Source organism: Garra rufa, chromosome 5 (assembly GCF_049309525.1).
Source record: "Garra rufa chromosome 5, GarRuf1.0, whole genome shotgun sequence".
Lineage (NCBI taxonomy): Eukaryota > Metazoa > Chordata > Actinopteri > Cypriniformes > Cyprinidae > Garra > Garra rufa.
The window spans coordinates 47679593-47706640 of record NC_133365.1 but is presented as its reverse complement, the minus strand read 5'-3'; the positions used below and the strand labels follow the sequence as shown (position 1 = coordinate 47706640).

The 27048-nt window shown below is 34.5% G+C and overlaps 2 protein-coding genes across 3 annotated transcripts in view; both read left to right on the top strand.

The window, feature by feature from the left end:
* The window catches only part of sec14l8 (SEC14-like lipid binding 8), a 28139-nt gene extending 9505 nt beyond the window's left edge, over positions 1-18634 (top strand). The window contains exons 6-12 of the mRNA XM_073840658.1: positions 1214-1309; positions 1411-1471; positions 1591-1674; positions 2144-2250; positions 10924-11063; positions 15420-15589; positions 15676-18634. Of these exons, the coding sequence (XP_073696759.1) occupies positions 1214-1309; positions 1411-1471; positions 1591-1674; positions 2144-2250; positions 10924-11063; positions 15420-15589; positions 15676-15779 (762 nt within the window). The 3' untranslated portion in view covers positions 15780-18634. The remainder of the gene's footprint in view (positions 1-1213; positions 1310-1410; positions 1472-1590; positions 1675-2143; positions 2251-10923; positions 11064-15419; positions 15590-15675) is intronic.
* Positions 18635-19251: 617 nt separating this feature from the next.
* LOC141335248 (metal transporter CNNM4) overlaps positions 19252-27048 on the top strand; it is a 53329-nt gene continuing 45532 nt past the window's right edge. For both annotated transcript variants that reach the window (XM_073840652.1, XM_073840651.1), the window contains exon 1: positions 19252-20628. In XM_073840652.1, coding sequence (XP_073696753.1) covers positions 19257-20628 — 1372 coding nt within the window. In that variant the 5' untranslated portion in view covers positions 19252-19256. The remainder of the gene's footprint in view (positions 20629-27048) is intronic.

Here is a 27048-nt window from a genome sequence, read left to right as displayed (position 1 = left end):
AATTCAGACAGGCCCCTTTTCAAAATGACCTTGTTACAGATTAAGGGTAAATTGTAATTTTTTTTTTTTTGTTAATTATTGACCTAGAGAGTCTGTAGAATTGTACTGCAGTGTTTTTTTTTTTTCCAAATTGAAAACCTAGGACTAGTTCACAAAAGTAGATTTTTTACATCATCTTAATCATTTAACAAACAATTCAATTGACAGCAGTGGTTCTAGAGGAAAAGTGGTCCAGAATGAAGAGTTCTGTCACATGATACAAATATTGCATATATGTGTGAAAAACTGCATTGCACAATTGTTTATGCCCTTGAAAAATGCAATATCTCCCCCTAGTGTCCAATTTCTTTCAAATTTATCACAGACCTCAGGGACCATGAGTCAAACAGGCCCACCTAGTTTCATTCCAATTGGCCTCAGTTAACCTAGTCTGATAGGTGTTAGAACTTCATCGGCCAATGATGGTCGTGTTTTTTTGAGATACGCAAATGTCCTTATGGATACTTGTGGCACTTTGGACCGAGACCAAGCGCTGTTCATGTTAATAGGACAGATGCTTGTGTAGGTTTAGGTTGTGTAGGTTTTTTCCTTCATATAGCACCACCAAGTTGCCAAGCTCAGATTGAACTCTTACATATTCTGTCTTTAATTACTCACCCTCATGTTGTTCCAAACCTACAAGACCTGTAACGTCTTCAGAAGACAAATTAAGATTTTTCTGATGAAATCTGCAAGCTTTCTCACACTGCATAGACGGCAACGCAAGTCACACGTTCAAGAACCAGAAAGGTAGTAAGGACATCATTAAAATAGTAAGAAAACTCTCTGGCTTTCATCCAAAATATCTTAATTTGTGTTCAAAGATGAAGCGAGGTCTTACGGGTTTGGAATGACAAGAGGGTAAGTAATTAATAACAGAATTTTCATTCATGCCTGAACTAAACATATAAATTTACTTGTATGCCATGTGACCATTAACCAACATCAGAGGACTGTGAATACGAAAATGTGTTGCTAAATTATAGAAACATTAACCTAAATTTTGATTCAAATAAATATGTTATGTCTAAAGGGGAACAAAACTTGTGTAGTTTGTTCTAGACCTGAGATGAACTGCTTTTTTCGAAGAACTGAGGGTTTAATGAATCATATCATGGTTTCAGTGCATATTTAATAGTTTATGTCTGTCTGGTTTCTATTTCTTCCCTCCCAGCTGGGTAGAAACATTGAGTCCATTACTATGGTCTACGACTGTGAAGGTCTTGGAATGAAACACTTATACAAGCCTGCAATAGAGACTTATGGAGAGGTCTGTTTTTTTTTCTTAATTTAGATCTTGATTATTATTATATTGTTTGGCTCTTTCACTTGCATTAGACTTATATTTATGTATTTAATTTTCCTTGATAGGTTCTCACTATGTTTGAAGATAACTATCCAGAGGGCCTCAAAAGGTTATTGGTCATTAAAGGTCAGTAGTATTTTTCTAACTTTGGCGTATTAGCACATCTTAGTAAGCAATACATATTGCGCATGTCACTATGGTATACCGCTTTTGAAATCTGAATCTCAAGACTGCTTCTGTTGCAGCACCCAAGCTGTTTCCTGTGGCTTACAATCTGGTGAAACATTTTCTGAGTGAGGACACTCGCCGTAAGGTCGTCGTACTTGGATGTAAGGGAACACGCATATCACACATACCCATTTTCAAAGAAATTCCCATCATTCAGCTGTATCTAAATGCATTTCATGGGAAGTTTAGCAAATATCTTTGGGTGATGGATTCGCTGGGGTGTTTCCTAAAGGAATATTCTGAGTTTTTCCATCTTGATTGCCTGCGTACTGTATGTTTGACATCCTGTGACCACAGACTAATTTTAAGTCATCCTTTGGTGCATATAAACAAACAAGACATGTGTTTACAGTAAATTACTAGCTACAGCTACTGCTGTTAAAAACTAACTTGCTAATTCTCCAATTGAATTGTTTTCTGTAAGTGTGTTTCCTATGTTTGTTTATAACTGCTGACAGTCGAAATACTCAGCAGAAGTACCCACAGCTGCCATCCAGATGTTTTGGCATAAATCAAATGAATTTTATCATTAAGTGAAGTGTGACGAAGCTTCTATGTCTGTCTCCTCAGCAAACTGGCAAGAGCTTTTACAGAAATACATCGATCCTGAGGAGCTCCCAGCATACTATGGAGGCAAAATGACTGACCCTGACGGTGACCCCAGATGTAGGACCAGGGTGAGTAAGAAACAAAGCTCACGTATCACACTAATGTTGGCTAAGTGACAATGAACTGCTAATGAGGTAATGTTTAGCTGTAACTAAACTTTTTAAGATGAAATGGCACATAAGATATTTAGGAAGTTGCGACAGCCACTTGAGAATTAGTCAGCAGTTTCCTTATGAACCTTGAGGTTTAACCATGTGCAAAACCAACTTTATTGACTGACATAGAGTGTTGTCTATCTGATGCTTTACTCTGAAATCAGCAGTGAAGCACAGGAGGATTCTTCATTTTAGAAATTTAAAGAATTTCTTTTTCAAGTTTGTTGATTGAGCTGTGCTTACATTTGTGCTGAACTTAGCCAAAATTAGTAAAATACTAAGAGGTTTCCGAGAATGTCTTTGAAATTAAGATCATTTTTCTTATCCTGTTGTTTATATGTGACCCTGGACCACAAAACCAGTCTTAAGTATCACAGGAATATTTGTAATAATAGCCAACAAAACATTATATGGGTAAAAATTGTAGTTTTTTCTTTTTATGCCAAAAAAAAGTAAAGATCACGTTCCATGTAGATATTTTGTAAATTTCCTACCATAAATATAGCAAAACTTAATTTATGGTTACTAATAAGCATTGCTAAGAACTTCATTTTTTGCACCCTTAAATTCCAGATTTTCAAATGGTTGTATCGGCCAAATCCTGTCCTAACCAACCATGCATCAATGGAAAGCTTTTTTTATTCAGCTTTCATACGATATATAAATCTATATTTTTGTGGTCTAGGGTCACATAAGTAGCTTTTGTTGGTTTGAACATAAATCTGTTTAGAACAATTTGTGAGGATTATTTTTGATTAATACATTAAAAAAGTAGGAAGAGAACTATTAATATTAGTTTAGTCTCTCTACAGTTTTGCATTTCGAGTTCATTTGTTTTACTTTATATGGAAGCTTTTTTCCTCCACAGAAAAAACAATAAAAAAAGCTAAATGTGACTTTTTAATCTCACAGTTCAGACTTTTTTTCCTTTTCTTACTATATTTGTCAGAATTATGAGTTTGCATGAAAAATTAATCTTGCAGTTTTTACTTTTTTCTCAGAATTGTGATTTTATATCTTGCTATTCTGTGTTAATATATTTCAATTATGAGTTTATATCTCACAAATTCTTTTTATGTAAGATATAAGTTCAGAATTTCAAGAAAAATGTCTAAATTGTGAGATAAAAAGTCACAATTACCTTTTATCACCCCATAGCGGAAACAAGCTTCCATAGTTTAAACTAAAGTATGTTTAGATATTTATATAAATAACACTTAATTATCACCTTTATTGCTAAATAATTCATGGTTTAATTTACAATTAAAATCATAATTGTATGAGCAAATCAAATAGTAGAGATATAGTTAGAGTATCAAAGAAAAATACGTTGACCATTGCGTGTACAAAAAAGGGTTTTCCTCAGTGGAAAATCTACCATCAGCAGTTTAGCAGTTTTTTCTTATCGCAACTCTGGATCTTCATGTGGACACACAGTCATGCGGTAAACCACTAAAATGTAAATATGAGGAACAAGATCATGTTTTTAGACAATTGGCATAACAGAAACTTTTACTGGCTTGTATATGATGAAGATCATTATATGCTACAAATACAGTCAAACCAAAATTTATTCAGACAACCTTTAACATTTCCCACATTATCACAGTTGATTCTCTATAGTTTAGAAAATGGTGATGAGATATGACAAGAACTCAGAGTTAAACTGTGTCAAAACAAATTCATCTTTATATCAGATAACTTTGAAAGAAAGGCATGTAATGGATGAAATCAACCAAAAAGCAAGCTTACCAAGCAATGCTTAGTTTTATTCTGTCAAAGTGTCTAAATAATATTTGGTCCCAAATTTTCATAAATTTTACTGGTAGTCCACTGTATAAAGATTTTTTGGGCATAATATGTCACAGTTTCCTATATTTGCCTTTGATATGCTCACTTACATAAATGAACTATAGCGTCCTGCATCCACTAGTAAAAAATATCAAAAATCTAAATCTAATCTTTAGGAAGTAATGCAACAGGCAGTTTTATAGCCATATAGCCAACATTTATTTTGGACTGTTTGTATGCTGTTTGTTTCTTGCTTACCTAGTGTCACAGAAAAATGTTTTATGGTCAGAAGCATAGGAGTTTGATTCAGATTTTATTATTGATTTTGTATTATTTAATAGTAAAAACATCCAACAGTGCTGTGTTCAGCTCACAAAAGTGTCAGACTAAAAGTTAGAAGAGCCAACATTAGTGTTTGTCCCTCCCTGCTCTGTGTTGCTCAGTTTATTGTTTTGAATTTGCATATTCACCTATTTAGTTCAAACCTATATGAGCTTCCTGCTTATCCTAGTATCAGTAACACCAGGAAATATAGTATAGCAACATAGTCCATCTGTTGCCTCTAACAGCCTCCTTATAGATGCATTTTAGTGTTCATTAGTGTCTCAAAGCAACTGAGGGTGGAATAGCTGTCAAATGGTTATTTATCTATATCAGTTTATGATTACAAAACATTATGAATTTCTTTATGATACACTGTGGTGTAATCTGGAGGAGAGCCCGTTGGATTGCTCCACTGGCTGTTGCATAGGCTGATTACTCAGTTGATCATCTGGCAAGGTTGCAGCTTTGTAACACATGACTTGACTAATCTTCCCCTCCAATCTGTCTGTGTTGTGGATATGATTCTGTTTGTGATAAATCCTGAATGTGAAGGGGAAAGGGCTGTTATGGCAGCAGCACTGGCACTTGAAAAGCACTTGTCAAACTTTAATTCATTCATTTTTATTTGTAGGTTCCTTTCATGACACTTAAGGTCAACTACAATCTACAAAATATGACGAATATGAAATAGTTCACCCAAAAATGAAAATTTCAGAACAGATTTGGAGAAATGTAGCATTACGTCACTTGTTCACAATGGAATGGTGCATCATAATGCACACAACTCCAGTCTGTCAATAGGTCTTGTGAAGAGAAAAGCTGCATGTTTGTGAGAAACCAATCCATCATTAAGATGTTTTTAACTTCAAACTATTGCTAGCTAATATATCATATTATTATACTTGTACAATTGAGGTAAAAAGTTTACACCCCCCTTTCATAATCTGCAAAATGTTTATTATGCTATTGTTTATTTAGTACTGACATGAATACGTTATTTCACATAAAATATGTTTACATATAGTCCAAAAAAGAAAATAATATTTGAATTTATAAAAATGACCATGTTTAAAAGTTTACATACACTTGATTCTTAATACTGTGTTGTTACCTGAATGATCCACAGCTGTGATTTTTGTTTAGTGATAAACAATAGTTGAAAGTTGAGTTCATGAGTCATTTGTTTGTCCTGAACAGTTAAAGTGCCTGCTGTTCTTCAGAAAAATGTGCCAGAAGGAAACACAATGCATTAAGAGTCGGGGAGAAAACTTTTGAAAATAATGAAGATGTGTACATTTTGCCTAAAAATCGGATTTTTTCATTTAGTTCTGCCCTTCAGAAGCTACAGACGATACTTAAATGTTTCCCAGAAGACAAAATAAGTTAAATTTACCGTTCTTTAAATTAAAAAAGTTTTCACCCCCTGGCTTTTAATGCATGTTGTTTTTTTTTTCTGAAGCATCATTTGAACCTTCTGTAATAGTTGCATATGAGACCCTCAGTTGTCCTCAGTGTGAAAAAATGGATCTCAAAGTCATGCAGTCAGTTTTGGAAAGAGTTCAAATACACAAAAATGCTGACCACCAAAGAATTTGTGGGATTTTTCTGAAGAACAGCAGGCAGTTTAACTTCAGGACAAACAAGGGACTCATTAACAACTATCACCAAAAAAAAAAAAACAGCTGTGGATCATTCAGTTAAGAATACACTGTAGGGATGTAACGGTATTGTAAATACCGTCGTACCGCAATAGCAAATTTTTTCGATACTACCGTGGTCGCATGACTCGATAAAACCATAGTTCTTCTAAGAAAAGTTTGCTCAGGCGAATGGAGCGAACGGGAGGTAGCGGGAACTACAATTCCCATCAGTCCAGGTGTGGCCGTCATCCTTTGCGGTCTGTTGCCCGCCCCCCTTGAACGTCAAGTTCATTTGATTTTCGATATAGCGCCAGATCACAATAGAAGTCATTTAAGGTTATCTTTCCTATAGAACAGGTCTATACATTGTTCTTTTATTAAACAAACTAAATTGCCTTATGTTATTTATCTTATTTACACGAAGGCATGTCATTTCTGTCTCTACACTGTCACGCGTTTACAATGTCTCCTCCGCGAAAACACGGACTGGATCGCGGACTCCATTCATAAAAACGGAATTTACTATAGAGCGAAATGCCACGGAATTTGTCGATTATTGGATTAATAAATCAAAAGTTGGTCTGTCACTTAATTCAAATCGCGATATGGACTAGTGTCTGTGAAAACTGAAATGGAGAAAGACCGTTTTAATATGAATCCTGCATGTTCCGTTTGCCTCTGTGTGTATGAATACACGTTTTTTTTTTACTACACTCATACTGAAGCACGCGTGACGCTCACGCTTATTTTTTGCCTTTGCATCTCACATGAACAGATAACTCAGTCTCCAAAGCTGCTGTGAGTGTCACTTTTACCGTTTCATTTGAGAAAACTATCATATCATACTACGGTATACACACAGAAACTTTCCGGCAACCTGTCCAAATAAAAGTACGGTTTAACATGTAACAGAACAATATTAGTCTTGTATTACTTTTGTACAGTATAATGTAGGTGTGCATATATTCCTATTTAAATAATTTACATAAAACAATATGATAAAAAATAAATATTACAACAAGATTAACCACTTAATTGTAGAACAAAAATACTACAATTATTATTTAAACGTTTTAAACTGAATATAATTTTTCTTCCATGTATTGATTTTAACAGTAAACCTCTGTTTGTTTGCCAAAAATTAAAAGGGTTCATTTTTCATTTGATTAAAAATAAATGTTTATTCTTTCATTTGATTATCAGAAAAATAAAAACACACAAGAAAAAAAAAAAGCAAAAGATTGTGGAGCCCTATTGTTCAAAATGTTAAAACAGAGTTTTGGACTTATTTTTCCACTGAAATGAATGTTTTCGTTACTACACAAAGTAGGCTAAAGTACTGCGAAAAAAAGTAACGTGGTTACATGGTTTAATAATTTTTTGTTATTAAAATTGAAAAATTGAAGTTCCTGTTTAAAAGTTTACAGATAGATGGCTAATTCGTATGCCATTGATATGTTCAGTGTTCATGTAAACTGTTTAATAAACACTTCTGGCACTTTTTTCGAGTCTCTTCATTAGTTTTGTTTTTCCTGTAAATGATTCAATAAATACCGTACCGTGTCATTCATACCGAGGTATTACCGTACCGTGAAGTTTTGATACCGTTACATCCCTAGAATACAGTATTAAGACCCAAGGGGATCAAGGTCATTTTTATAAGTTCAACTATTATTTTCTCTTGTGGACTACATGTAAACATCTTTTATGTGAAATATCTTATTCAGGTCAGTACTAAATAAAAAATAACATGCATTTTGTAAGATCCCTCTTATTTTGGTCAAATAATTAAGATTTTGCAGATTCTGAAAGGGGGATGTAAACTTTTGACCTCAACTGTGTCTATAATATTGCTTCAGGTTAAGTAAACTTTTCATTTGTTAAAACTATTCCTTTTAGACAATTAAGCTTTGTCCAATCTTCTCTATTATTTATTTTTTGTGTGTACATGTAACAAGTGCCACAAAAATGACAAGTTTCAATCTAAAATCTACATTTCTGTTTCCAAAAATATTCTTTTGCTAGTGCACATGCAGGATTTGAAACACGAATCACATCTACAGTTCTGAACTGAGGCGTTTTGTGTCTCTATGTAGATACACAGGTAAAGCAGCTGCCCCCTTCAGGACTGGAAGTGCTAATAAAAGACCTCAGAAGACTTTGTGAACACTCAAAATGGACTGATGTTTAGTTATTTAGTTAGAAATATTTATTAACTGTAATCCTTGGAGTCTTTGTTGGACTGTGATATTGCACAAGTCAAAATGTTTGTTTTCTGTGTTTAAGGCTAGAGAGCTGAAGATAGTAGTTTATTTTGCTTTAAGAGGGTTAGAGTGCTTGTTTTCCCACTGGTGTGACATACTGATGGCAATTTCCTTGCCTATTAAACCTGTAATTAACCTTAAAGAAAACCAGAGCACTTCCTTCATGGGAAAATCACTAAAGGGGGACGGATGCAAGTACACAAGAAGGATCTGTTCGTACTAATGAGCATAGATAGAGTCACTGCATGTTTGAATGAGATGTCGAGACTTACGCAAATCACAGAACAACAGGCTTCTATTGGAATGTCTTTACACAAGAATGTTTTATGGAGTGAAAATTAAGATGTGGCTTAATTTCAATTCACATGCTTTTACTACACATTACAAAAATATGTGCTTTTGAGTATGTACCAACTACTCTTTTTTTTTTTTATTATGTGACACATTTCTGGATGAAATGGAATAATATAACAGGAACAAAAATTAAGATGAAACTAGATTTTATCCATCTTCAATTGTATTACATTACTGTTCAATATTTTGGGGTTATATATTTATATATATATTTATTGATCAAAAAGCATTTCTACTTAATGGAGATCATGAAACTTGCACAATTTAACAGCAATTTATTATAGCAAAAATTTAAATTTTATGGCCCTATATATATATATATATATATATATATATATATGTATGTGTGTGTGTGACCCTGGACCACAAAACCAGTCTTAAGTCGCTGGGGTATATTTGTAGCAATAGCCAAAAATACATTGCATGGGTCAAAATTTTTTATTTTTATTTTATGCCAAAAATCATTAGCAAATTAAGTAAATATCATGTCTATGAAGATTTTTTGTAAAATTCCTACTGTAAATATATCAAAATGTAATTTTTGATTAGTAATATGCATTGTTAAGAACCTAATTTGGAGAACTTTAAAGGTGATTTTTTTCAGTATTTAGATTTTTTGCATTTATATATATATATATATATATATATGTATATATGTATGTATATATAATTATAATTATTATTATTATTATATTTATTTATTTTTTCTAAGAAAATTTAGTTTTCTATAAATGTTTTGGATTCTATTTTATTGGTTTCATTACATTTAATTAATCAAAAGCATCTCTAAATAATTAATGGTATGTTAAAGTTGTTAAAGTACATTTTTTCTGGTTAATAATTTCTGGTAAATATTCTTAGAACTATTATTACATTAAGTAATATTTTAGATTTTTTGAGGCTTGATATTGACACACACTAGTTCATATAGCATTTTAATCTAAGTGTACTGACCTACTTTTGATTTTAATAATCCAAAATTTGGCAGATTCCGTGACATTCCATGTTATACATTCCATTCCATTTTTATGACTGGATTCTGCGATTCTGTCCATGTTTTCCGCATTGCTGAAATCATAGGGCTCTATATTATATGTGACCCTGGACCACAAAACCAGTCATAAGTGTAAATTTGTGGAAATTGAGATTCTTACGTCATCTGAAAGCTGAGTGAATAAGCTTTCCGTTGATATATTGTTTGTTAAAATAGGACAGTGTTTGTCTGAGATACAACTATTTGAAAACCTGGAATCTGAGGGTGCAAAAAAATCTAAATATTGAGAAAATCGCCTTTAAAGTTGTCCAAATGAAGTTCTTAGCAATGCATATTACTAATCAAAAATCAAGTTTTTATATATTTATGGTAGAAACTTTACAAAATATCTTTATGGAACATGATCTTTACTTAATATGCTAATGATTTTTGGCATAAAAGAAAAATCGATAATTTTGACGCATACATTGTATTTTTGGCTATTGCTACAAAAATACCCGTGCTACTTAAGACCATCCATGCACCTTTTGTATAGTATAGTAAGATATTATTTGGAATGCACTAACAGTATGTGAATTGGGATTTAATATATGTTGAGTCATATGCAAAATGAACTTTTGTCTGTGATTGTGAGTGTCTGCATTTGTGTACATGTATGAAAATGTATATGAAAGTGCACCGTTTTGAGTGACATACCTTTTCTCAACCATCATCTTTATATGTGAGTCTGTGACTCCAGACAACGTGACCTTAACTCTTTATAAAGTGTCTGATGTTCATGCTGTGAAGTTGTTTTCTTATCATATTCAGTGACAGTTTAGATTGTTAATTCTGTTATTTATATTCTATATTTTGAGTTCTTGAAAACAGTTAAACATGAGCACACACTGTAATCTTCCAACATTTTCTCTTCAAGCTTCAAAGTAGAATACTCCACCTATATGTAGGAAAATGAATCTCAAACAGTGCATGTAAAGGTCATTTGTTGTTCCTTATTACAAGCCACTTTGATTTGGGCTGCTTTCCTGTCTGTTTTTTACCTTCTGTTTCCTGTTTCCCATAAAGTGCTTTACTAATGTTAAAATGTCAGGCTTTTATCTTTTTGCACTCATGATGCTTTTGTAAGTTTCATCCTCCTTTGTTTTTTCCATTTTCAATTCTCATTATTTCCAGCTCATCTCAGCCAAGCACATTAAATAAAGGTTTTGGTTTTTCTCAGATCACCTTTGGATCAGAGATTCCCAAGACCTACTATGTTCGAGACTCCATCAAAGTGGACTATGATCAGTCTGTGAATATTGGCCGTGGCTCAACTCATCAGGTGGAATATGAGCTGCTTGCACCAAACTGTGCACTGAGGTGAGCAAATCTGAGGAAACACAAAAACGCTTTGATCATGACATCAATTGTGCTGTAAAGTTTAAACAATTTCTTTTAGGAAAACCATGCATAACTGTTCTAGCTAATCAGACTACCAAACCCTTTGAGACAAACTAGCTTACCAGCAACATTCTCAGCGTGGGATGTGCATTTGGGTTTACTGACATTGGGTTTGTTGACATGCCTTTGAAAGCCGTGGGTTTGGATGCGAGCGTGTGGTTTCATTTAATCGCATTGACAAAACATTAAAAACACTTTCAAGATCCATTTCCATAAATTAGACCTAATGTAAACATTATTATTTCTGAAATACGTTTCATGCTCACCAAGACTGCATTTAAGCACAAACTGTAAAAATGGTAATATTGTGAAATATTATTACAATGTAGTAATACAGCTGTTTTCTATTTTAATTGTTGTTTAATTTTAGAATGTAATCTACTCCTGGAGTGGCAAGGCTGAATTTTCAGCATCATTACTTGTCTTCAGTGTCACATGATCCTTCAGAAATCATTATAATATGCTGATTTGATTTTTAAGAAACATTATTATGAATTTAGAAAACAGTTCTGCTGCTGCTCTTTTTTTTTTTTTTTTTTTTTTTTTTTAGATTTTTAGCTGAAATAATTTATTAGGTATTTAAAAAAAAATGTAAACAGTAGTGTATTTAAAATAATTAATTACTGTTTAAACGCTGAATAGAATTTTGGGGAAAAATACCAATTTGCATGTGATTAACTGAATAAATTCTTTACAAGTAAAATGTAATTAATAAATTAATAAAATGGCAGTTAAATATAAATTATTGATAATTGGAATATTAATTAAATCTTAAATGTTTTTAAGTTCTCTTATGCTCACCAAGGTTGCATTTATTTGATCAAAAATACTGAAAAAAAACTGTAATATTGCAAAATGTTATTACAATATAAAATAATGGTTTCTATTTTAATATACTTTAAAGTATAATTTATTCCTGTGATGCAAAGCTGAATTTTCATCAGTCATTACTCCAGTCCTAAGTGTCACATGATCTTTCATAAATCATTTTAATATGCTGATTTATTATTAGAATGATCTATGTTGGCAACAGTTGTGCTGCCAAATATTTTTTTGGAACTTGTGATACTTTTCAGGATTCTTTTTTAAATAAAATGTATAATATATATATATATATATATATATATATATATATATATATAGGTCTTTGCTATCCCTTTTTTTTTTTCAATTTAACACACCCTCTGATGAATAAAAGTATTAATTTTCTTGTACACAAAAATGTACTGGCCCCAAACTTTTGAACGGTAGTGTGTATTGTTAGCATTTATTTTAAATACTGAAGGATTGTGTGACACTATAGACTCAAGTACTGAAAATTGAGACTCAAGACTATCATGATACTGAAAATTCAGCTTTGCATCACAGGAATAATAACTTACATTTTTTTTAATGTATATTAAAATAGAAAAAACACTATTTTACATAATATTAATATTTTACAATAATAATACATAAAAATATTTTTTTGTATTTTGGATCAAATAAACTTTTGCTTGATTAGCATAATAACTTAAAAAAATCTTGCAATGTATATTAATTTTTTTTTATTAAATATACAACCTATACACATCATACATGTAGTTAAATATTCACTTTTTTACCTATTAAATATTAACAAAATATAAATGAATCATTTTAGCATTCATCCATCAAATACATCTGGTACCTCTGCATTGGCTTGTTTTCTTTTTAGCACAGGAACTTAGGGTGTGTTCACACTTTCATGTTTGGTTCAATTAAAAAAAGCCCTGGTGTGATTGCTCTGTTAGTGTGGTTCATTTGAGTAAATGTCAATGCTGCCATACGAACCCTGGTGTGCACCAAACAAGTGGAATATACATCATTCAGCATGACCAATCAGGTTGTGAATGTATCACTATGCCTTTAGGTTTGGTATCTTCAGGTTCTCAGTCAAAAATGCCAGTGTGAACGCCAAGTGGACCAGGACCAAATGTATAATTTTCCTTTTTGGTCCGGACCAAATGAACCAAACAAACCGAACTACAAGTGTGAAAGTCTATGTGTGATGCTCTACTTAAAGGAGTAGTTTACTTTCAACATAAAAATTTACAGATAATGTACTCACCCCCTTGTCTTCCAAGATGTTCATGTCTTTCTTTTTTCAGTCGTAAAGAAATTATGTTTTTTAAATGGAAACACTTCAGGATTTCTCTCCATAAAATGGACTTACTTCTATGGTGCCCCCGAGTTTGAACTTCCAAAATGCAGTTTAAATGCAGCTTCAAAGGGCTCTAAATGATCCCAGCCGAGAATTTTTTTTTGTTTTGTTTATTCGTGTTTTTTGCACAAATTAAAAGAAATACAACACCAAGGACATACTGGTGCATATTCAGTGCCGGAGAAGGCAAAAAGCCAGTATGGCTTATCTAAAGCCTCCACCAAAGAAAAATAAAAAATAGCCAAAGAATGCAATCACAATATAATACAACAAAACATAAAAAAAAAAGAAAAGAAAAAAGTCATGGTAATACTGGTGATAAAACAACAAGCATTTCTCAGTAAAATGAAAATACACTGAAAAATATAGAATCAACTAATTACACAAGCTAGTTCATCAGCAGACCTCTTAAAACTCTTTTAAAGCTCTCTATTGAGGTGCATTGTCTCGCCACATGAGAAAATCTATTCCATATCTGTGTACCTTTAAATCTTATTGAAAATTGGCCTCTACATGTGGTGAAGTTTGGAGGAGAAAGATCCATTACCTGCCTAGTATTATGGGCACGAACAGCTGAGTTAACTTTAAAGTATGACATGAACTGACCAGGAATCTTTCCTTCCGATGAAAATAATTTGTACATGAAAACACCTATTTGGAAGGTGATAATGTCAAAAATGGATAAAATCTGCAATTTCTTAAATAGCGGAGCTGAAGATGTGTGTGAACCTGAATGAGCCGCTATCCTGACAAACCGTTTCTGGAGACTTATAATTCTATGTAGCTTTGTTGGAAATGTGCTCCCACACACCATGTTAGAATATGACAAATACGGATAAATTAAGCTGTAATAAAGGGTACGGAGACATTTTGTAGTAACAAGATGGCTAATCCTACTTATTATACCAATTGACTTAATTTTGCCACAAACATAGTCTATGTGTCCTCTCTAACTCAAACCTTCATCAATAATACATTTTAATTTGCGCTAGTTCTTTGTTGTATGTTTTTTTGCCACTGAAAATAACAAAATTACATTTCTTAATATTTAAAGATAATTTATTGAACTTGAACCAAACAGTATAGGCAACTAGGCCAACATTTGCATTGTTCATTAACATACTAAAATGTGAATGTGAAAGAACAAGGGTTGTATCATCCGCAAATATGATGGGAGAAAGCACATCCAAAACACTAAACATATCATTTATATAAATGAGGAACAACAGTGGTCCAAGAATAGACCCCTGTGGGACCCCGCATTGTAGTTTAGCTTTATTTGGAAAAATAACCCTTAAAAGAAACAAACTGTGCTCTATTTGAAACATAACTTGATAACCATTTATAGGTGATATCTTGGAAACCATATTTGTATAATTTAGCAAGGAGGATATTGTGATTTATTGTATCAAATGCTTTTGAAAAATCCAAAAATATACTGCAGGTGAACTCAAGTGCAGAAATAACCTTATCAATAAGATGAAGTAGAGCCATATAAGTTGAATGATTTTTTCGAAAGCCATACTGGTGGTTATAAAGAATCATATTGGAATCTAGATGAGAAATTATCCTTTTATGAATGATTTTTTTCTAATATTTTAGAGAAACATGGCAAAATAGAAATTGGTCTATAATTAGTAAAAAAACAAGGATCATCAGGGTCTTAAGAGGGGTCTTATCTAGTGAAACGATCGGTTACTTTCTAAAAACATTTTCAATTTATATATTTTTTAATCTCTACACAGAGTACACACAGAGCTAGACAAGACAAGCATTTGAGGTTAAAAAGTATATAAATTTTAATTTTTTTCATAAAGTAACTGATCGTTTTTCTAGATAAGACCCTTTTTTCCCTTGGCTGTGATGGTTTAAAACCATTTGAAGCTGCAATTTGGAAGTTCAAACTCTGGGACACCATAGAAGTCTATTATATGGAAAGAAATCCTAAAATGCTTTCCTCAAAAAATATAATTTCCTTACAACTGAAGAAAGAAAGACATGAACATCTTGGATGACAAGGGGGTGAGTACATTATCTATAAATTTTTGTTCTAAAAGTGAAGTACTCCTTTAATTCAGCGGTCTCTTTTTCAGATGGCAGTTCACCTGTGACGGAGCTGACATAGGTTTCGGTGTCTATATGAAGAAGAAGATGGGAGAGAGGATCAAGGCCAGTGAAATGAAGGAAGTTGTGCCAAATCAGCGTTACAATGCACACCTGGTACCCGAGGACGGATCCCTCACCTGTCCAGATCCAGGAGTGTGTAAGTACAGACTTGCAAGCTTTTTATTTTATATCCCTAAATGAGATGAACATTAAACATGCATGTGATTTTACCGTTTTATTCAGATGTCCTGCGATTTGACAACACATACAGCATGTTCCAGTCCAAAACAGTCAGCTTTGCAGTGGAGGTCCTCCTACCTAGTCAAGTCAACCAATCAGAACGCTAGAAATGATGGCAAGAAGCAAGCAGACACCTGAGATTATAAAACTGTTTAGAAACAATTGCTCTGAAGCAAAACAAACTCATCTATATATATATGTATATATATATATATGTGACCCTGGACCACAAAACCAGTTTTAAAGGAGTAGTTCACTTTCAGAACAAAAATGTACAGATAATGTACTCACCCCCTTGTCATCCAAGATGTTCATGTCTTTCTTTCTTTAGTCGTAAAGGAAAACGTTTCAGGATTTCTCTTCTTATAATGGACTTCTATGGTGCCTGTGAGTCTGAACTTCCAAAATGCAGTTTAAATGCAGCTCCAAAGGGCTCCAAATGATCCCAGCCGAGGAAGAAGTCTTATCTACCGAAACAATTGTTATTTTCTAAAAACATTTACAATTTATATACTTTACACACAGTACACACACAGAGGTAGACAAGACGAGCATTTAAGGTTAAAAAGTATACAAAATAGTAATTTTTTTTAAATAACCGATTGTCTCGCTAGATAAGACCCTTCTTTCCTCTGCTGTAATCGTTTAGAGCCCTTTGAAGCTGCATTTTGGAAGTTTTGGCACCATAGAAGTCCATCATATGGAGAGAAATCCTGAAATGTTTTCCTTAAAAAACATAATTTCCTTACAACTGAAGAAAGAAAGACATGAACATCTTGGATGACAAGGGGGTGAGTACATTATCTGAAAATTTTTGTTCTGAAAGTGAACTACTCTTTTAAGTAGCACAGGTATATTTGTAGCAATAGCCAACAATACATGGTATGGGTCAAAATTATCGTTTTTTCTTTTATGCCAAAAATCATTAGGATATTAAGTAAAGATCATGTTCCATGAATATGTTTTGTAAATTTCCTGTCGTAAATATATCAAAACTTAATTTGGATTAGTAATATGCATTGCTAAGAACTTTATTTGGACAACTTTAAATGTGATTTTCTCAATATTTAGATCTTTTTGCACCCTCAGATTCCAGATTTTAAAATAGCTGTATCTCAACCAATTGTTGTCATATTCCAACAAACCATACATCAATTGGAAGCTTATTTATTAGTTTCAAATAAAAAAAAGACCCTTATGACTGGTCCAGGGTGACATATGGTGTATGTGCTGTAGTTAATAAAGTAAATAATTATAATAATGCTGCTCTCGAACAGGTGAATATGTAATTGAACTAACCAATCAATGCATTAAAATGAAATTTACAATTCAGTGCAATGACTATATCATCCACCAACATATCTGGATAATGACTTTGATGCCAGTAATTTATTTAAGTTTCTCTGAGATAAAGCTGATATCAAGTTGATTTGTCATGTATTAATGATCTTATATCATGGAGCTTATCACTGAGCTGTGGTTTTTCAAGTGTAACAACTGCTGCCAATTACTCGACTGAAACTGTCTTGGTGTTTTTTGAACTTGCCCTTGTGTGCCCTCTTTATGATAGCCTTAACTCGTTCGCTTGAAGTTATTTTATTTGTTTAGTTCGTTTTGATAATGAATTCATTTAGATAATGAACTCAGATGAGTCTGCACACTTTTTTCCCTCAGATTGTGGTAAGAGGTTAAATTATTACCTACTTTTATGTTATTGACAGAAATCTGTGAACCTTTTGAATATTTTGTTTACAAAGAGCATTTGACGTGACACAGTTGCAATTTTTTTTTAATTCTGCTTTTTATTAAAAATTCACTAATTGATGTTGTAAACTGGTAAAAGTCTTTCTTAGTAAGATTTCATACCTCAGGTCCTTGTGTTTACAGTAACTGTCCGCATTTGATTCCAGCCACGTGCATCTGTTCAGTCAATGTATTTTGTCTGATTTTCTTGTCTGTTTTTGATTTTGTAATATTAATGTAATTTATGAGTGATATTGTATTGATTAATTTAATTAATTTACTAATTAAATATACACATTGCAATAGCAAAAACAATCTCATATTATTTTTTCTTGTCTTTCTGGACTATGTTTATGTATTCTTTTAGGAGAATGTGTGACAACCAGTTCCCATGCACCAAATTTACTTTTACGCCTGTCTGATGGCTCCATCTGTTGGTGAAGCATATAAATTCATTATAATAATGTCAGTAGTTACATCTGTCCTTTAGAGGGCGCCATTAAAGCGGGAATCTAATAACAAAGATGTCTCCAGTCACACGATCCTTCAGAAATCATTCTAATCTGCTGATTTGCTGTTCAAGAAATATTTATTACTATTATCTATATTTAAAACAGTTGCATTTTTTCAGGATTTTTAGGTTTCTTTTTGGGAAAGAAATGATAGAAATTAATCCTTTCATTTAGCAAGGATACTTTGAATTGATCAAAAGACATTTATAAAGTTAAAAAAGATTTATATTTCAGATGAATGCTGTTCTTCTGAACGTCCTATTGATCAAAGAAACCTGACAAAAATTCTACTCAGCTGTTTTCAACATAATAAAAATGTTTTTTGAGCAGCAAATCAAAATAGAATGATTTCTGAAGGATCATGTAATGATGGAGTAATGATGCTAAAAATTCAGCTTCGAAATCACGGAACTAAATTACATTTTAAAACATATTCAAATAGAAAACTTTATTTTAAATAGTAAAATTATTTCAAAAATTTAATGTTTTTGCTGTACTTTTGATCAAATAAATGCAGGCTTGGTGAGCACAGGAGACTTCTTTAGAAACAGTAAAAATATTACTGATCAAAAACTTTTGACTAGTAGTGTATTTGTTAGGAAAACATATATATTTTGTATTGTGGTATCTGTCGGTGTACTGTAATGTAATATATATTCATAAAGTAGATTTTAATTTATGCTAATCACTGTATAAACACCACAAACACGTCCAAACTTCAAAAATAAAGAGATGTTATGCTCACTTAGGCGTAACCCTGTGTACTTTTTTTTTTTTTTACAAATGAAATTAACTATTCTCTCTCTCTCTCTCTCTCTCTCTCTCTCTATCTCTCTCTCTCTCTCTCTCTCTCTCTCTCTCTCTCTCTATATATATATATATATATAAATATATTAATATTTGAATATATATATTCAAATATTTACACTGTCAGATGATCCTTCAGAAATCAATGTTAATTTGGTGCTTAACAAACATGCATTATTATAAATATTAAATCAGGTGGAAACCATTATACATTTATACAAAATCTTTGATCAGTTTAATGCGTTCTTTTTGAATACGGGTATTAGTTTCTATATAAAAGAGCGATTGTATAATTCTATCTGTTTTATAAACGTGAGTCAGAAAAACAGACCGCTCCACCTTAACAGTAAAGAAAAACTGGTCCTCCTTTAGCAAGCGAAACTCAAGAAGGCTCGTTCTTCCTCATTATGTGACGATCCGCACGCTGATTGGAGCTCTAGGGCGCTATGTTAATGAGGGGGAGGGGGCCTTGCGAAATGAGTAGGTGACGTCAACTCTCATTCCGCAGAGAGCGAAACAAACATGGCGACAGAATGGAGTGGGAAAGGGTGTACGCTAACTTTAATGCTGTTCCTTTGGAGTAGAGTCTGCGCGAATAGAGCGGAATCCTGGGGGAGCGACAGCCGGATCCTCGGCATGCGGCTGGAGAGAAGCGACAAGCCCGCAGCGACCACCGACGATGGAATCATACAGGTAACCGAGGAGAGCGATATCCTGCTCAGGTTCTACGGACTGCAGATGAGCAATGACACCTGGACGCAGATTAAGTTTGTGGAGCAGAGCGATGACAGCAGCTCTGACTTCAACAGGACTTGTGCTGACTTCACCAAAGACATTTCCATCAGGACTAGTATGAGTGTTAACAGCCAGGGCACATCTGGGGTGCTGGGGGTTAGAATTAAACCACTTAGGAAAAGTGAGACTCAAAGGGATTACACCCTGTGCATCAGACACAGCCAAAATGGCAAGTGGTATCACCTGGGAGAACATGATGGAAAGTTGCGTGTGGTCGAGGAGAAAAAGTCTCTGCTTCCCATTTGGTTCCAGGTGATATTGATATCCTGCCTCCTGGTGCTCTCAGGTATGTTCAGCGGGCTAAACCTGGGGCTCATGGCTTTGGACCCAATGGAGCTGCGAATCGTCCAGAGCTGCGGCACAGATAAAGAGAAGAAGTACGCCAGCAAGATCGAACCCATCCGGAGGAAAGGTAACTACCTGTTGTGCTCGCTTCTCCTGGGGAACGTGCTGGTGAACACCACGCTGACCATCCTGCTTGATGATCTTATCGGGTCTGGTTTAGCCGCTGTGGTGGCATCAACCATCGGCATCGTCATCTTCGGTGAGATCGTTCCTCAGGCGCTTTGCTCTCGCCACGGCTTGGCGGTGGGCGCCAACACCATCCACATCACCAAGTTCTTCATGCTTCTGACCTTTCCGCTGTCGTACCCCATTAGCAAACTCCTGGATTGTGTGCTGGGCCAGGAGATTGGCACCGTGTACAATCGGGAGAAGCTGGTGGAGATGCTTAAGGTGACCGAGCCGTACAATGACCTGGTGAAGGAGGAGTTGAACATGATCCAGGGCGCTCTGGAATTGAGGACTAAGACGGTGGAGGACATCATGACTTCACTCAGCAACTGCTTTATGATCAACAGCGACACCGTGCTGGACTTCAACACCATGTCTGAAATCATGGAGAGCGGATACACACGCATTCCAGTTTACGAGGACGAACGGACCAATATCGTGGACATCCTCTTTGTGAAAGACCTGGCCTTTGTGGATCCGGACGACTGCACTACGTTGAAGACCATCACTAAGTTCTACAACCATCCGGTCCACTTTGTATTTCACGACACTAAGTTGGATTCCATGCTGGAGGAGTTCAAGAAAGGTTAGTCACTTTTTTTCCCCGCAGCGATTCTCAGGAGATGTATCAGCAGTGATTTCACTCTTACAGGGTTTGTGGAAAAGGCCGGTAGTTCTGTCTATTCTTAATTAGTTCCACTCCTATCAGGTTGGAAAACACACATCCTCTCTCCCTGTGGGCCTTTCTCTCCTCCACTGACTGTCAAGGTCAGTTGTTGGCAGTCTTTCTTCGCTTTTTTTCGAAAGCCCATGCAGTCGACGTGAAATCACTATTGACCTTGTTTGCTTTCTTAATACGCATTTGTGGTCTTTGCTTGAATGGTCATCAGTGCATGTTATTTCAGTAGAAAATATGTGTTTTTAATCTTTCCAACTGTAATGATTCTCTGAAATGTTTTCCATCTCTTCAAAACCTGTCCAAAACCCTGAACCACAAAACCAGTCATAAGGGTAATTTTTTTTTTAATTAAGATTTATACATCATCTGAAAGCTGTATGGTTTGTTAGGATAGGACAATATTTGGCTGAGATACAATTATTTGAAAATCTGGAATCTGAAGGTGCAAAAAATTTAAATATTCAAAAAAATCACATATAGTGTTATTTTTATTCTATAATAATCTTGTATTAACATTAGATTTAAATAAAATAATAATTTTAATATTTTCTAATATTTGATGTAGTTTTTTTTCATATTAAAGTACAATGGGGTTAAAGACACACCTTAAGAAAAAATGTGCTTTTCACTGTGCCAAAGTGTACGATTGCAGAAAAATATATATGTTTGTATTGAACATTTATGGAGCAACAGATCTTGTGTGAAAATAAATCATACAAGTCATTTATTTTGTTTAAAAATCGTATAAATATATGAGGTGGCAAGGGGGTCCTTTTACCCCACACACGGGGTAAAAATCTACAGCATGGGGTAAAAGGCACACAGTCTTGATACAAATACTTTAACAAAAATAATGTTTTTTTTTTTTTTAAATAATGTCTGAGTTAATACCTGCCCAAAGCAATCACTTTAGCAAAGTTTGTATTATTGATAAATAAAATAATAAATGTTTGGTTAATAAATATACTGTCATTAAAACATGTAAAAATATAAAGATTCTAAAGATTTACCATCTGAATCTAACAATGTCATGTCAACAAATAGAAAAGTCAGCTTCCTATTAATTAACGTGATAATTACTGTGCCTTTTAGCCCCAACAGCAGGGGTGCTTTTTACCCCAAATACAATACTTTTACTTATTCTTTCATTATTTAAAAAACTGTTGCTTCAATTATCTTAAACAAAAGTGAAAATCATTAAAGGAACACTCCACTATTTTTGGAAATCGGCTCATTCTCCAACTCCAACCTTTTTGAAGTCCATTCAGCTGTTCTCCTGTTCTGGCGATATGGTCGAAGCAGGCGCAGTAATATCACGAAGCACATGTGCAAATGCTAACCTGGCTGGGAACTAATTTCAGGCGCTGCGTCCATATTACAGCAGCAAACTTCCTTGACTATTACGCTGGAATGGGAGTGTAGTTCCTAATCTTATCGGCCTAGAAAATCGCAGCTTTACGTTTTCCGCCAGTATTAGTACACGATATAACTACAGAAGAGTCAAGTTTTAAATAGGAAGAATATCGAAACTCGTTGGTCATTTTTTAATGCGATGCTAATGGTCTAATAGGATTCAATGATCAATGCTAAGCTATGCTAAAAGTGATATCGCCAGAACAGGAGAATGGCAGAATGGACTTCAAAAAGGTAAAATTCAACTTATTAACTCGGGGGGGAGTTGGAGAATGAGCTTATTTCCAAAAAAAGTGGAGTGTTCCTTTAAGAATACCTTTGTCTTATATATTTAAGATTTTTTGTGATTCTCATTTGCTTCTTAAATCTACAACATTTTGGAAAGTGCTACGGTACTTTCTATTGGTTTAGAGGAAATTAATATCAAAGGCGCCTTCAGCCCTGTCATACCCTACTATTTAATAGTTTTTTTCCTAATATTCCAATATAACAATTTAATGTTTTTAATTTTTTTCTCAGCTTTCAGTTAGCAAAACTGATTTAATAGCTTTAGTTAATTATAATAACCCTGATATAAAGAACTTTTCATGATCAAATCAATTCTACGTAAGTCCCGCCCTGTTTCACCTGGAACTTTTCACATTACAGAAGTGAAATGGCTTGCAAATGCAAATATAGGTTTTCAGAAATAGTTCCCCACAAATTCAATTAATCCATCTATAATCAATTGTGATGTCATTGATAGCCAACAATGAGGTCATTGTAATAAACATCACCCAAAAAAGAAAATTCTGTCATTACTCTCTCTCAAGTTGTTCCAAACCTGTAAGACCTTCGTTCATCTTCTGAACACAAATTAAGATTCTGATTCTGATTCTGCATAGACAGCAATGTAACTACCACATCCAAGGCCCAGAAAGTTGATAATATAGGTTCAACCTTAATTTTATGAAGCTACAGTAATACTTTTTGTGCACAAGGAAAACAAAAACAACAACTTAATTCAACAATTTCTTCTCTTCCTGTTAGTCTCCACCGTCATGGTGGTAATTGCATTGCTGTCTATGCAGGGTCAGAAAGCTTTCAGATTTCATAAAAAATATCTTAATTTGTGTTCAAAAGATGAACAAAGATCTTACGGGATTGGAGCGACATGAGGGTGAGTAATTAAAGACAGAATTATCATATTAACCATTGTACCATGGTTGTACAAGAGGCCCTCTGGGAATTATGTTTAAGCAGACATTTCAAGCAGGAATTCGCCTTGTATAAATACTGAGCTGGTATTTAACATTGCAGAGCTGTTTGACTAATCACGTGTTTGTTGTCATCACAATAGCCATGACACTAATAATGGGGCACAACCTGTTATCTTATCACCGCTTGCACAAGTTTACTGTCAGCAGGCTTTGACTTGGGACTTGAGCTTGATTTCCAGAACTTGAACTACTCTGTTGCAGAAATTATGGACAAGTGTGTATATTCTTCTATAGACCTTTTTCCTGAACACGGAAGTAAGTCTGACTCTTAACTGAAAGAATGCTTTGCATTTCCGGTCTGCATTGTTTCTAGTCAAATTAGGGTATATTCCGAGCTAATAAACTAATGTTAAACCTATTAAAATGTTTTTAAAAAGCACATGGCTCCATAGCGCCATCACTTGGCAATGTCGCTATGACCGTCATTTGTCAGTGCCTCACTTTAATGAGTGTGTAGATGACACGAAGCAGCGGACGTTAGCTACATTAAAAACAGATGGACGCTATTTGAATGGGTTCCTATGGAAACCGGAACAGAAAATCATTCAATCTGACGTTAGAATTCGTAATGGCGGCGCTCATCGTTTATTCAGGAAAAAGGTCTATATTTAGCATCAAATTAAACAGCCAAACCTGTCAAAATGCCATATTAAATTACATTTATTTAAAGTCTGATTGACTGCTAGCCCTAAGTCTAAGTTCGAGATTTATAGTTATTGTGCTACTGTTATGGATATCTGATGGGTACCACAGACTCATGACTCCCTTAAAGGGATATTCTACCCCAAAATGAAAATTGTATCATCAATTGTTCGTCCTCATGATGTTTTGAAGAATGATGCTAAATAATCAAACAGTTGCTGGGACCAACATTCTTTAAAATATCTTTGATATTATCTTTATCCAGAACAAAGAAACTCACGCAGGTTTGAAACAATAAATGATGATAAAATTTCATTTTTGAGTGAACTATCCATTTAACTGGAGAGCAGAAAAGCACTCACGCCCCAAGATGTATGCTTTCGTAATGTTCTTTGGACTTGGACATGGCTACTGGCTATAAACTGTTTAGCCGCTTGTATGTGTATGTGATTTCGAATAGACTATTGCCAGTGGGTGACTCTAAATCATTACATCAGGCTGTAAATGAGTTGGGTGATGTATGAAGAAATCATAAATTGCCACATTTGTTTCTTGAGTTGAGTTGCATAACTGGTTAACTGTTTTCATATGTAGGAGGTCTGTATCACCTCTATACATAGGTACAAAAAGAAATGATTGATTCAGTCAGTGTGGAAGAACCAGACTGGCCTGCAGAAAGCTATGACCTAATCTCAGCTGAACACCTCTGGTGTGACTTTAAATGCAGACCTTTGAGCCAAAAACTCATCAAACACCAATGACTTGTACATACACTATATAGACAAAACTTCTTATATATTGTATTTCCATCTCTGTTGCAACTGTTTTGGAAGTGTCAAACATGACTGTACCCATAGTTACAAGTCATTGGTGTTTGGTGATGAGTTTTTGGCTCAAAATCTGCATTTAAAGTCACTCCAGAGGTGTTCAGCAGAGATTAGGACTTTGCTTTCGGCAGACCATTCAAGTTCTTCCACACTGACTGAATCAATCATTTCTTTTTGTACCTTGCCTTAAACACAGGGGCATTGTCATTGTCAATAGAAAAGGGTCCTGTCTAAACTTTTTCTTTAAAATTGGAAGCACACAATTCCCTAGAATTTCATTACATGCTTTAACATTAGCATTTGTACCCATGGAAATTACTACAGTAGTCAAACCTGTTCATTAGAATGGGGTGTCCAAATACTTTTGGCAATATAGTATATGTACTAGTAGAATTAATGAAGATATTAGCCTAATATTTCACCTACCTGACTGGAAATGATAAGAGCAAACTTAAATGTTGTCAAGATTCTTGCCCTGGAAATCCTGGTTCAGTTTGGCCAACCACAAATGTTCCTAAAGACCGCATTTGCACTCTTCTCCTTGATTTTACTATAACTTTTAAGTTATAATAAGGAACACTCCACTTTTTGTTTGGAAATAGGCTCATTCTCCAACTCCCTCCGAGTTAATAAGTTGAGTTTTACCGTTTTGAAATCCATTCTGCCATTCTCCTGTTTGGCGATATCACTTTTAGCATAGCTTAGCATAGATCATTGAATCCTATTAGACCAATAGCATCTCATTCAAAAATGACCAACAAGTTTTGATATTTGTCCTGTTTAAAACTTGACTCTTCTGTAGTTATATCGTGTACTAAGACCGGCGGAAAATGTAAAGCTGTGATTTTCTAGGCCGATAAGATTAGGAACTACACTCCCGTTCCGGCGTAATAGTCAGGCGCAGTAATATCACGCAGCACATGTGCAAATGCTAACCTAGCTGGGAACTCATTTCAGGCACTTTTACTGCGCCTGCTTCGGCCATATTACGGCAGCAAACCTCCTTGACTATTACACCAGAATGGGAGTGTAGTTCCTAATCCTATCGGCCTAGAAAATCGCAGCTTTACATTTTCCGCAACGTGTTGCATGACTTAGCGTTTTAAATGAAAACAAGGTATTGGTTTGCATTCTGTTTGTTCAGCTCATGAGAAGCACTTCCTCTAGTTTATGCAGTCTTATGAAGTCTTTTCTTACTTCACTTCCCATCCACCATGATACGAGCTCAAACCGTTGTATTCCTTTCCTCATCCACTTGTCCTATCCCGCTTAAACACACCAGTACTCAAAGATGGCATTCTGCCACTGTCACCCAGTTTTTTGGGTTAGGCTTTTACCACGTGGTAATGTGGTGACTGGTTTTGGTTATGTGTTGCATGAATGAGTAAGGAGGAAAAACTGGACAATAACCACCATGAATAATATATTCTCAATGGCTGGGTTTTCTCCTGGCTGACCCCAGTAGATTTTTGGCCCCATATTGACCTTATTTTTAACATTACAGCAGTGGTGGCTATTTGTAGCTGGAATGTGTAAGGTGTCATTTGCTTCCAGTTATTTTACCTATACATAAACGGTCTGTTATGTAAGGGATAATGTGCATCCAGCTGTTAATGATCTGGATGAGTGGTGTCTTATTCAGCGTTGCTAATAATGATGTTTGTTCTTAGGGAATAACACGCCTCAGAATGTTGCAGCCGACCAGTTAATTAGCATAATCATAATCACACTTATTTGTAGTTATATTACTAATTATTTATCTATAGCAGATGGCTAATGAATCCGGAGTCTTGGTCAGAGAAAGCTACGCTTTTTGTTGTTTTGGTCTGTGTTTATTTGTGCTAAGTGGATTTGTGAGCTCTCTGACGGTATTGTCATGTCATAAGCCTCTCTGTATTCTAATAGGATCATGATTTTGGTGGTTCTTCGTGCATGCATTCATACCACAGTGTCACAAATACTTCTCTTTTCCTGTCTTTTACTTCCTGTAATGTCATTTGATGACTAGGAGTGCTGACGAGCATATATGCTGTGCACTTGTGCATGTTTTAGAGCCCAAGAAGGAGGAAAGGCTCTGCTGATTAAGGTGATTTGGATGGTTCTAGGTCTAATGTCAGAGCCTCTCTTTTAGGGGTTTGACGAGGCACTTATCTCACGAGACGAGACACGAGATTGCGTTCACGAGA